The following is a 13457-nucleotide window of genomic DNA, read 5'->3' as shown; positions in this document are numbered from 1 at the left end:
AGCAAGTTTCAGAGTCTCTTATGACATCCTGTTTTGGTCTTTTCTTTCTTTCCTGTCTTTTCAATGAGCTTTTGCTTTCTTTACGTTTGATGTTATCCCATAAATCGTCTGGTCTTCAGTCATTAGTGTTCAGTGCGTCAAATCTGTTCTTGAGATGGTCTCTAAATGCTGGTGGGATGTACTCAAGGTCATACTTTGCTTCATGGACTCATTTTAATTTTCCTCAGCTTTAGCTTGAATTTGCATATGAACAATTGGTGATCTGTTCCACAGTCAGTGCCTGGCCTTGTTCTGACTGATGATATTGAACTTCTCCCTTATCTCCTTCCACAGATGTAGTTCTTTTGATTCCTGTTTATTCTGTCCGGTGAGGTCCACATGTATAGTTGCTGTTTATGTTGTTGAAAAAATATTTGCAATGAATAAGTCGTTGGTCTTGGAAAATTCTGTCATGTGATCTCTGGTGTCGTTTTCTATCACGAAGGCCATATTTTCCAACTGCTGATCCTTCTTCTTTGTTTCCAACTTTTGTATCCCAATCACCAGTAATTATCAATGCATCTTGATTACATATTTGATCAGTTTCAGACTGCGGAAGTTGGTAAAAATCTTCAATTTCCCTGTGTTGGGCATTAGTAGTTGGTGCATAAATTTGAATAATAGTCGCATTAACTGGTCTTTCTTGTAGGTATATGGATGTTATCCTGTCACTGACAGTCTTGTACTTTAGGTTAGATCTTAAATTCTTTTTCTTTTTTTGATGATGAATGTGACACCATTCCTCTTCAGTTTGTCATTCCTAGCATACTAGACTATATGATTGTCTGATTCAAAATGGCAATATCAGTCCATTTCTGCTCACTAATGCATAGGATATCGATCTTTATGCGTTCCATTTCATTTCTGATGGCTTACAATTGTCTGAGATTCGTACTTTGTGCATTCCATGTTCTGATTATTAATGGGTGTTTGCAGCTGTTTCTTCTCGTTTTGAGTCAATGCCGTATCAGCAAATGAAGGTCCGGAATGCTTTACTCCATCTACGTCATTAGGGTCTACTCTACTTTGAGGAGACAGCTCTTCCCCAGTCATATTTTGGGTTTCTTCCAGCCTGAGGGGTTCATCTTCTGGCACTGTATCAGACAATGTTTTGCTGCTCTTCATAAGGTTTTCACTTGCCAATGTTTTTAGAAGTAGATTGCCAAGTCCTTCTTCCTAATCTGTCTTAGTCTGGAAACTCCACTAAAACCTGTCCACCTTGGGTGACCCTGCTGGTATTGGAAATACTGGTGGCATGGTTTCCAGCATCACAGCAACATGAAAGCCACCACAGTCCGACAAACTGAGAGACTGGTGGTGAGTCTCTAATTAGAGTTTTTATTTCTTTCATCTAACGAGCCCCGGTGGTGCAATGATTAAGCACTTGGCTGCTAACTGAAAGGTTGTTGGTTCTGTCCTACCCAGTGGATCCTCAGGAGAAAGACCTGGAGATCGACTCCTGTAAAGATTACAGCCTAGAAAACCCTATGGGGCCATTCTACTCTGTCACATGGGGTCACTACAAGTAGGAATCAACTTGACAGCACCTAACAACCTTCCTTTCATCATTCTTTTTAATTGCCTGTTGTATGCTGGAGGGCTTCCCCTTTACTGGGTCAGAAAGTATCATAGGATTTGATGTTGCCCTCTGGGAAGCTGGGCTGGGAGGATGGACATGCAGAGAGGCCATAGAAGGATCCTGAGTGGGAATAAATGCCACATGACCTGGCGGGGGGCATTCCTGAGAAGGTCTCCTATTAGTGCGGTCATGTAGTCAGTTTGGGGCTTTAGAAATGTCCCTCTAATAGCCATGTGGTGGAAGTGATGGGATGGAGAGGGCTGGGTGGCTGGTCAACCCGAGTGAAGCTTTTCACAGTAAAGGTAGGCAAGAGGCAGTGAGGGCTCGGTTGCTGAAATGCTTAAAAGCCCTTGAAAGCCTCACACACTGTGCCTTGTGACCATTTCCTTCTGTAGATCAAGTAGTCATCTGCTCCCCCTTATCATGGATGGAGTAAAATAATACTGTAATGGGAATCGAGAGGAAACAAATAACAGGCAATTAATAGGGTAATGTTTTCTACCCCATTAACCATTGTAATGGTATACTTCATTTAAAGTGTCTTTATATGATTACAAAACAGTAATGGTACACTTTTTTTCCTTGAAAGCATTAGACACAAAGTATTGTAATTGGGGTAGAACGGTTGCTTCCTTGGGGGATCTTAAATCACAGTCTCAGTGTTCACACTAACTTGCCTCTGCATTAGGCACTATTTTACAGCTGTCTTCTGTATCGTTGCCCTATACTATGGCCTTATAAGAATATAAAAGGTAATATCAGGATCCTTAGGTGTAGTTGCTACACCAGTATTTTTGAATATGGCCACCCCAAAAGAAAGTTCAGAGATGTGTTGAAACTAATTTCACAACTCTAACTCAAGTTTTACCCTAATGCGATTTTCCTTTGAAAAAACAAACAAACAAAAAAAACCCCTTTTTTTAATTGAATTACAACAGCTCAGCAAGTTATCTTTAAGTGAACACATCCATATAACCGCCACCCAGGTAAAGAAATAGAACATTACGTGTAACCCAGAAACTCTCCCTCATACCCATTTCCAACAACTATTGCTTTCTTTTCTCCCCGAAAATAGCCACTATCCTGATTTCTAATAACACAATTTTTTTAAAGAGGTTTTCTTTCTTTTTGTTTTAATTGTACTTTAGATGAAGATTTACAGAACAAACTAGCTTCTCATTAAACAATTAGTACACATATTGTCTTGTGACATTGGTTGCCAACCCTGTGACGTTTCAACACTCTCCCCTTCTTGACCTTGGGTTCCCTATTCCCAGCTTTCCTGTCCCCTCCTGCCTTCTCGTCCTTGCCCCTGGGCTGGTGTGCCCATTTAGTCTCGTTTTGTTTTATGGGCCTGTCTAATCTTTGGCTGAAGGGTGAACCTTGGGAGTGACTTCATTACTGAGCTAAAAGAGTGTCCGGGGGCCATACTCTCGGAATTTCTCCATTCTCTGTCAGACCAGTAAGTCTAATTTTTTTTTTTTAATAAATTAGAATTTTGTTCTACATTTTTCTCCAGCTCCGTGCAGCACCCTCTATTGTGATCCCTGTCAGAGCAGTTGGTGGTGGTAGCCAGGCACTGTCTATTTATGCTGGACTTAGTCTGGTGGAGGCTGTAGTACTTGTGGTCCATTAGTCCTTTGGACTAATCTTTCCCTTGCGTCTTTGGCGTTCTTCATTCTCCCTTGCTCCAGATGGAGTGAGACCAGTGGAGTATCTTAGATGGCCGCTCACAAGCTTTTAAGACCCCAGATGCTACTCACCAAAGTAGAATGTAAAACATTTTCTTTATAAACTATGTTATGCCAGTTGAGTTAGATATTTTCCATGGTCCCCACAGCCCTCAGCCCAGCAGTTTGGTCCCTCAGGGAGTTTGGATGTGTCTGTGGAGTTTCCATGACCTTGAAAAGGCTCTTATTTTGATATCAGTACCAGTTGCTGTCAAATCAGTTCCCACTCAGGGTGACCCCATGTGTGTCAGTGTATAAATGAGCTCCATACAGTTTGCAGTGGTTAATTTTTTGGAAGCAGATCACCAGGCCTTTCTTCTGAGGTGCCTCTGGGTGAACCACTCATCTTTGGTTAGTAGCTGAGTGTCAGCCATTTGTGGCACCCAGGGACTGCTGATAACAGTATGGGCACACATTTTTAGAAAGCGGTTCTACCGAAATAATGTTTTCATCTTAGTATGAGAGTCCAGGCGAACAGGTCCTCAGTCCTCCCTGAATGGCTCTTAAGATACGTTTATGGCAGTGTCGCTTTGTGAGACCTGGATGCCAGGCTAAGTCTCTGTCTGGGAGCTGGCTCATCTTATGTAAGTCAGCCGGCCTCTCAGAGTGTCAGATTCCTCCCTCTCCACTGTCCCCAGGAGCACAACTGTGACCTCACAGCTGTGATAAGGACCCGATGAGAAGGAGACATCACAGCACCTTGCATGTAAGTCCTCAGTGAAGGAAAGCTGCTGTTCGAACTTTGTTCACATTCAGGCAGTGTTTTGGAGTACCTACTGATTGTCAAGAAGCCACTGAAAAAAGATGGAAGTAAAAATCTCCAGACACGTTGGAAATTGCATGCAGAATAGGCTTATCAGGGCTTCGAAGCGGTTCTTCCCAGTTCATCCTTGGCCAAGGAGGCAACACTGGAACAGACCCGAATTTCTAAAATTTGTGTGATCCAGAACCATAACCACAGTGGGAAAAATTACAGGTCAAAGCCCTGCTACAAACTTATCCTCCCTCTTAGAAAACAAGGGCACGTTGCATAGCAAGCAAATCTCTTGCCAGTGGGATTCTGCACAGAGTCGGAAATGCACAGTGGGAAACAGCAGTGCCCAGCTCAAAGATGGCAGCCGATCACGCCGCTTTGAATGTGTGTCACTCTCCCCAGTCCTGGCGATAATCCGGTCTCACACATCAGTCTCCTCAAAGGGCACACTACGCCTCTTCTGAGTCTCCCATTCCAGGGTTTCTCCTCTTAATTTTTCCTGTTCTGACTGTGGTTCCTGATCCCCTAAATTTAAAAAATTCAGTTCTGTTCTGGTTTCACTTTGTTGGCCATGACTGAACCAGTTTGAAGCCCTGAGGCTTATTCTTTATTTTGTCTCAAGTGCTCATTGTGAGTTCAGCCTTAAGTCCTAGGGGGCCTTTGTCCTGCCCCTCTGCAGCCTCTGTGCAGCCAGAGAAGAGTCTTCAGAAACCAGGAGAGACTCTGAAGCAACATGGAGTGTCCAGGCAGAGGGGTCTGAACCAAAAGCTCAGTTCTACTTCTTCTCCTTGCCCCTACAAGGCATTGGCAAGTCTAGAGTCTTGATGCCTTCACCTGCCTCTTCTGGAACTGTCCTAGGAGTTTCCCAGATAGCACTGTGAACCAAGAAGGGTGTCAGAGCTTGAACACTGAGGCCCCTTGCAACCCTGCAATGCTAACTTTTATTAACAAACCAAAGGCATATTGATGGTCTTTCCCAAACGCAGCATACGAAGCCTGTCTTCCCAAGCCCCGTTTTGCTTGTTCTCTGAGCGGCATTTCCTGCAGAGAGCTTCTCATACCTATTGCTGCTTCTTGTTTTCATCGCTTCTGATGACCTGTCGTAGTTTGCTTTGACGCGACCACTGATGGGTTCTCTTCTTTTGTGACAATTGACTCACAGGAGAGAATCATCGAGCGCTTGAAAGAACAACGGGAGAGAGATGATCGGGAAAGGCTGGAAGAGATAGAATCCTTCCGAAAAGAAAACAAAGACTTGAAAGAGAAGGTCAATGCTTTACAAGCTGAGCTGACTGAAAAAGAGGTGAGTCACAAAACAAAGGAACCGTGTTGATGGTCCTCATTAACCCGTGTTTATTGCAGCCTTGAGAGACTCAGTTTGAGGGACGGTGTGAAGACTTGGGGAATATGATAACATTTCTTCTGTAAAAATGACCAAATCCAACAGAAAATATTTCTTGTGACGCCCTTCCACGGTGATGCCCTAAGCATATCTTCTCTACTGACCGTACACAATGCCGCTCCTTGAAACTTTTCTTTGTATCTTACCACATTTGTGTGGCATAGAGAATTCAATGTTTTTTCAAAGTCCCATGATCCTTTACTTGAGATAACAAAAACAGTAACATTGCATCAATAATAATAATATCGGCTCCACTTTTTTGAGGACCTGCTAATTCTTGTGCTAGGTACTTTATATTCATCTATGCTTCTCAGACTGGTGACCCTATACATCTGGGGTTAGGAGATGTAATACTAGCTGGACATAAAGGTATAGGTTAAATGTGGCTGCTTTTCCAGAATATTGTTTTTATATTATGGTAAATAATTTTAAACAGTATTTCCATGCTATGACAAACACAGACACAGAATGCAAATCTTACCTCTCTTCTTAAGGTAGAACAATAGACTTTAAAGAAATTTCTTGCTTAGGGTTTATGGAGAGGACACACTGAGCTAGATTCCCCTATACTCCAAGGATACCTAGTCCCCCCTTCCGGTTTACTTAGGGGTATGTTTTGGAGACGTTTGAGCAGCAGTGTCTTAGTTATCTAGTGCTGCTGTAACAGAAATACTACAAGTGGGTGGCTTCAATAAAGAGAAATTTATTCTCTCACTGTCTAGTAGGTTACAAGTCCAAATTCAGGGCATCAGCTTCAGGGGAAGGCTTTCTCTATTGGCTGCGGAGGAAGGTCTTTGTCATCAGTCTTCCCTTGTTCTGGGAGCATCTCAGCGCAGGAACCTCAGGTTGAAAGGTTGCGCTCTGCTCCTGGCACTGCTTTCTTGGTGGTATGAGGTCCTCCATTCTCTGCTTGCTTACTTCCCTTTTATCTCTTGTAAGATAAAAGGTGGTACAGGCCACGCCCTAGGGAAAATCCCTTCACATTGGATCAGGGATGTGACCTGGGTAAGTGTGTTATACAGTCCCACCCTAGTCCTCCACTGTGCATTTGGTGTCTTCCTAAGTGCTGCAAATGGATATAAAGGAAATGCACAATTCCTGACAGTGGGTGAAACTTGATCATTTTTCTCACATGATTGGATATTGCTAACCATTTCATTTTCAGTGATGAGCATTGCCCTCCTAGGTGACAAAGTTACGTCCAGTAATACATACACGTGTTTGTTTCTTTAGTTTTTGGAATTCAGACTACACAGGGAAGCTCTCTGTTTACAGACGTGATGGATGAGTGGAAAAATTGAGTAACCCCATGCCTGAGCCGGGGAGATTCGTTATATTGGCTGAATTTGGATTTGTTAAGGACTAGAACATAAAGTCTGCTTTAATTTTTAAAATAATTTTATCTTAGACCCTCCAGAAGATGTTTGAAAAACCATTGGTCATTTTTCTGTTAAAGAAAAGAAATGGAGTCTGATAAAAATTCGATAGGATGCCTCTCTTATACTTGGTTTGCATTTTGGGGAGAGAAACCAGTAAAGTCAGTATTTTCGTTCATATTTGTCTTAGAGTCTGTGTGACCTGACAGCAATAAATGTAAACGGAAGGTTCGGGGTGTCTGTTTTGCCATGACATATAAAGATCACCTTGGGACTGACATCATTAACATGACCTTGAGACGTGAAGCATGCATTTGCTGACCACACCATTGGGTCACATTTGATTCTGCTGCAATTAGATCCTTCTCGGTCCTGTAGACTGGCCAACTTTAATTTCCTGACCAGAGCTGACTATTGTTACCTTAGCAAGACTACATTTACCCATTCTGTCTAATGCACGCTTCATTGCTATGTATAGAATCAATGTAGTCAAGTTGAAGACGTTGCTGGTAGAAATTGCAGTGCTTTACTTACTAGCCTTCTTTTCCTTTCAGTCTAGTTTAATTGACCTCAAAGAACATGCATCTTCATTAGCCTCAGCAGGGCTGAAAAGGGACTCCAAATTAAAATCTCTAGAAATAGCCATCGAACAAAAGAAAGAGGAATGTAGCAAGCTGGAAGCCCAGTTAAAAAAGGTAAGTGAAGTCGAAGGAGAACATGTTAATTTTAAAATGGGAAAGGAAGAGACATTTATCAAAAGCAACAAACCCCTTATCTTTTACTGTCTGCTGGTAAAAGAATTAAACCTCTTAACTTTATTCCTAAGAAGTCTGCATCCAGTCTGTCTGTGAACCTGAAAAATTATCTTAGGTTTCCTGTTTTTTTCAAGAAAACTTGAAAAATAGATTAAAATAATGTAGTGGAAGCGAAAAAATATTATAAAAACCAGCTGCCACTCTCTGGGCAAATCTCAGCTATCAAAAAAGATAAATGGAAATGTTTGCAACATACCAATCAATGAAGGGAGCCCCATTAGACCTTGATAAAAGTTTGCTCCTTTCAGAAGCAGGTCTGATTTCTTTTGTATGGGAACTTTGCAAAGTTTTTCCTGACAATTTCTAGAATTCATCAAATTTCTAGAAGTTCACCCAAACAAGTCAAGATCTTAGCGTATCTGTAGGATGACTACTTAATACTTGACCAAAAATGGCCGTGATGTCTAAGAAAGCTTGTTCACGCAGAAGGCTCTGGAAAAGAAAGCAGCATTTTCATATTGTAGCATTAATGCGTTTTCTCTGACCTGGGCATTTTTGTGGAGTACATTTCCAGTCATGCATTGTTCCTTTGACTTTTTCCCTGTGTCATTTGGTACGTCTGCACTCATTGTTCACATAAAACTCATAACATTATGAGTTTAAGCGTTCTGTTTCCCTTCGGCAGTTTACAAACTCATTGAAAAGAAATGATAAGAATCTAAAATATCAGATAAAGCGTATAATACAATTTGACTATGTATAATTCATAGCATACTGGAATGAGAATTTATTTGCTAGAGTTATGAAAATATATGACATGGATGATCAGGGTTATGAAAGAAACACTAATCTGTGGAGATATTATTCTGGGTATTTTAAAATTTCATATAACATTTTGTATGATGCAATATATCACTGAAATGTGACTGTGCTGTGCTCATTTTACCAGGGGATTTTACGAACTTCTCAGAAGGATAGACAGATTAAGTTCCTTTACAACAAAACAACGAGAGAATTTCTGTATTGCAAAATCTATTTCCCAAGCCACTCAGGCAATATTTAGTTGAACAGAGATCTTAAACAATAAAAGGATTTAAACTGCCCATTTGAGGATGTTTTAATGGAGATTGACTTGGCTGTGTATGCACTGGGTGTGTGATACACATTCTTGACACGTACATGACTGTGTTCTCCAATATGTTATACGTGTATATGCATATCAAGAGATGAGCCTTGAAAGGAACTCTTTATTTAATATACAGTTCTCTGATCATAAAACAGACCCTAAGATAACTGCAAAAGAGAGAAGTTCATTGACTCCCAGTGGTGGTCCTTTGTACTATCTTACCTGAGTCACAGTGTGCTGAATTGGAAAGAGAGAGGACTTCAGTTAGGATTGGGCTTGAAAGATGCCTTCCGTCAACCCTGAGGAGCCTTTATGGAGACCAGGGCACCACATTTATTATTTTTGTAGATATATATACCAAACACTTTCCTCCTTAGTGTAAGTCATCTATGGAATTTGAAATCCTCTAATAATTAGAAGGAAGAGATTCACATATTTATGCTTATAATTGGCCTGTATATGACTGGACTAGTTTAACAAATCAGCATCTATGCAATTCAATTCTAGCTTCCTTCCACATAGCTCTGGTTCGCCTGCGGGATCACATACAGCGTGTGGTTTCCTCAGACTCTCAGGTAGATGCCAGGTACCGAAAGTCATAGACCGAATCCTGTAAACATTTTAGCATTATTCCTAACAGCCTTTTAATATTCTGACACTCCACCAGAATTAAACTAACAAATACGGTTGTTTTGCTGTAAAGGACCTATTTAATTTACAAAAAGTTAACTTTACTTTTAAGTTTATAAATAATCTTTGTTTATACTGTCACCTAAATGCATACTACAGTGAGATTAAATAGGGTAATTATAATTTAAATATTTTTATACGTAACCTGCAAATGCTGTTTTGTTGTTTTTGGCTCTCTATCATCAGCTAAATTCAAAAGTTTAAAATATTTTTTTTTCCAGTAGTCTTTAATTTTTGCTAATAAATAGTTCTGTAAAAACCTCAAGTACCCATCACCTTAAAAAAAATTGGGATCTACATGAAATATTTGAAATTCTAAGCCAACAGTATATGAACGTACATATAAACACATCATTTACCCTGGAAAAATAAGCAGTTACGGAAGTGTGAGGAGTGTCTGGGTCTCCTTTTAAATAAAAGGGTATGCTACTTGTGAATAAAATATAAAGCTTTGTTAAATGAAAGTTGAAAACATAATAGTTTTATTATGCCATAAATACAATATGAGTTCCCAGTGGAAATTTGCTCAAGATTTATGAGCATCCAGGTATTTTCTCCAGAAAATCTATACTGCATTGTAGGTGTGTCTAGCAGAACAAAAACCTTGTCTGTCGGTGACAAGGGAACCCAAATGGTGACTTAAATTTATTTTCCTGTATTGAACAATGTTTGACATTGGCGAAGTGAGTTTTTACATGAAAGTTTGTGGAGAATATTCACATCAAAGTCACTTTTAATCCTTTATTATATCATGTTAAGACATGTCCAATTACTTTGTGATGGGAAATAGTTATAGGCAGAAAATGAACTACTCCTTACACATTCCTTTCCACCTATTTAAAATGAAGTAATCAAATGTTCACGTGTGAGAAAATCCCTACAATAACAATGAGGCTAATAAAACAATCCTAACCAAACTACTGGTGTATAAAATTGCATTTATTTATCGGTGATAAATAGACACCTGGGGGTTGAGAGAACCTGCTTAGTGATCTGTAGATAATTTTGTCTCTCAAAAAAGTATTTGCTAATCTAGATTTACAGGTAAATTTATCCTATGTGATTAGAAATCAACTGAGAAGCAACCATCATTCAAAATGTTCTGATATATGCTAGTTGGTCATTTTCCAATTAATATCAGTTTTTTTAATCTTGATAAAATGATCATTTATTTCATCAAAGTTTGAAGAACAAGAATTTCAGGCTCTTAAAAGGCCTTCATGTCTCAGCTTAAAGCAGAGCAAAGATTCCTACAATATTTCATCTTCCACACCTTGATGTGGAGCCCCAAGTTAAGGGTGCAGGTATTTAAGAAACACACATTAAGAGTGCTGTTTAAAATCATGTTTAGTACATTTAAATCCACAAGCCTGTAAATCTTCTACACAAAATAGGCAGGGGAACATGACGGATTTTTAAAGCACTTGGAACATAATAGGAAAGTCTTTGAAAATAATACTTTTTGTAATTATGAACTAACAGTTAAAACTGGTGATGGCCAACGGGTAATCTTGTATTTTGATTCCCTTTAATCTTCCTACTGACTTAAAATTTTTCTTCTCCAGTTTACTGCTAATCCTATAATGTCTTGCTTATTGATATTTTGCGATTGCTAACCTGCCGTTTGCTGGTCTACATTTTTCCAAAGGTAGACTGAATAGAAAATTAAAGCTTGTGTTAATGTAAAAGGAGGGCTGTAAATTCGATGATAAGATTTAATTAATCTTTTATTATTACCATCTTTGAAGTTCAGGTAATAAATTGCAGGCTTGGCCAGAAGGACTTCTTCTGATTCATTGCTAGAGGCCAGCACTTCATGTATCATCAAAAGTGGACAGCTTTCTTTATTTCATGGGTTATTTAACTTGAGAAAGGGAAAGTAACACAAACCTTAAATTTCTTATTCCAGCTATTCTTTTTTAGGAGCCAAAGTCAACATTTGTATTTCCCTAGAGCCTCTCACTTTCGTTGTGGAATGTGTAGAAACTGAAATTTCTTCTTTTTTAACGACCAGTTTTGTCTGTGCGAATGCACTGGTTTGTTGAGCTAATGCTGTTTTTCTGGATCTTTCCTTCTTTCCCTGTCTGTGCTTCAATGCCTCCCCAACTTTGCAATGTAGCAAGCTGAGCAGTTGTTCAATCAGATGTACAACCCAGTAAGTCATTTCCGAAAGTTCCCGCTGTAACATATCAAAGCATGAGGATTCATTGACCACATGTCACAGTGTGCCATACTGGGGAGGTTTCGAAAAATATTTGAGTCTCTTCCTATTTTCATTCTGTCAAAAGAAATGACCTGTGCAGACGCCACTGCCATTTCTTTTGAATGTAAAGTTAAAAAATTAAGAACTCAAGGAAATATTGCCAGCTCTGATATCAACCTCCTTCTTAACTTCAACTTTCAGGCTATAGAAGCAGGACAGGGGCAGATCCAGGCACGTGGGGTTCTTTCTTAGAACCTGTAGATACGGAACTTCTCAATGCCAAAACAGATAGCATTAGTTAAATAACAAAGAACTCTTGTAGCCAAGTGACAGAAGTTAAAAAAAAATTTAGAGTTTAAAATAGTGCTATACTCTTTGTAGGTTTTATAAGAGTCAAAAACATGTCATTTGGCTGAGAAGAACCCAAAATCTAGCCCCCAAGTAACAGATAGTAACAATTCGGATTATAGCATAATGGAGTACTAAAACAGGTAACTAGTAAAAATATTTGTAAACTGGCCCAGATACCACCACTGTTTTTTTTTTTAATCCTAATGTCAGGTGTGCATTTATATGAAGCAGTTTATTTGGTTATTTTACTTTATTAAAGAAGGACCTTTTTGTTTGGTCAACTTGCATGGCTCACTGGGAGAAATATTACATAAAGGTGGCCAGAATTTCATTCAGCAGATGTGATCTGTGCTATCATGCATCCCAATGACCTCCTATTTATAAATTACCACCACAGGAAAAAGGAATAGCGTGAATACAGGAAATGAGTCAGCCAACAGCTTTTTACTTGTTAAGCTGCTGGCCCAGGATAGAGTGATGTATAAGATGCGTGGGGGAACTGCGTAATTAGACTCAAACCCTGCCCCATTCTTTAAAATAAGTATATTTTTGTAAACAGAATTCCTCCAGTTCTGTGGGAGCATTTTTATTACCCTCTTTTCTCAGCATGGATTTCAGAGCAGCAAAAACAATGACTCTAAATTACCTTTCCCTTTTGAATGAAAACGTTAATAAGCCGACTCAAGACAGTGGAGAGGTGAAGAAAGACAAGTAAGATTGGAATAATCTTCAAGCTTGAAAATTGACTCAGGGAAGGATGAGTGTTTTCTTTCGATCTTTTTAAAAAGGTGTAAATTAACCTCACTGAAGTTATTTTATTCTTACTACTTAAGGATGGAAGAAAAACCTAACTATGTCGATTGTAAGTGTGCACAGGACAGATGGGGAGCGCTTCATTCCACAGCCCCAGAGACGGGCCAGGACCGAGATAGGAGTTCAGCATCCCTGGCAGGATAGGTAGGGCCATTGCACCATTTCCCCAGATATTGCTGACGTGGGACTCAGCAGACTTTTTCTTGTAAAAAGTACAAGGGTCTCCGGTATGCAAAAGTGAATTTTTCAGTCCATCAGGTAACTAATTCAAAACGCATCCACTGATTTTTCTCCCCAAGTTAATTAAGCTAACCCATTGTTTTGGCATCCTGGGAATATAGCCAAACTCTCATTGTTTTAACTCCCCATGTCTGCGGGGTCCAATTCTTTTTGACCTGATAGAGATGCAGCATGGTGAATTTTTTATCCTTAATAGTCTTTTAACAAGTGACTGTGTTTTTCCTGGTTATAAAAATAATGTACGGTCACAGGAGAGAATTTGCAGAAGTATGGAAGGACATAGAGAACATAAAAATAACAAGGCTTCTCAATGCACAGAGAGCATCACGAAGAACTTGGGGTGTGTTTCCTACCCAGATGTCTTGTTGTGCTCTCTCTCTCTCTCTCTCTCCCCCCCCC

The 13457-nt window shown here is 39.7% G+C and overlaps 1 protein-coding gene across 1 annotated transcript in view; it reads left to right on the top strand.

The window, feature by feature from the left end:
• Nucleotides 1-13457, top strand: part of ERC2 (ELKS/RAB6-interacting/CAST family member 2) — an 857293-nt gene that overhangs the window by 500166 nt on the left and 343670 nt on the right. Inside the window, exons 8-10 of the mRNA XM_004368755.1 lie at nt 5265-5405; nt 7435-7575; nt 11571-11606. Of these exons, the coding sequence (XP_004368812.1) occupies nt 5265-5405; nt 7435-7575; nt 11571-11606 (318 nt within the window). The remainder of the gene's footprint in view (nt 1-5264; nt 5406-7434; nt 7576-11570; nt 11607-13457) is intronic.

The sequence above is a fragment of the Trichechus manatus genome, unplaced genomic scaffold, assembly GCF_000243295.1.
Source record: "Trichechus manatus latirostris isolate Lorelei unplaced genomic scaffold, TriManLat1.0 scaffold00001, whole genome shotgun sequence".
Taxonomy (NCBI): domain Eukaryota; kingdom Metazoa; phylum Chordata; class Mammalia; order Sirenia; family Trichechidae; genus Trichechus; species Trichechus manatus.
The sequence above is the reverse complement of the archived record's forward strand: the minus strand, read 5'-3'. Positions and strand labels throughout refer to the sequence as shown.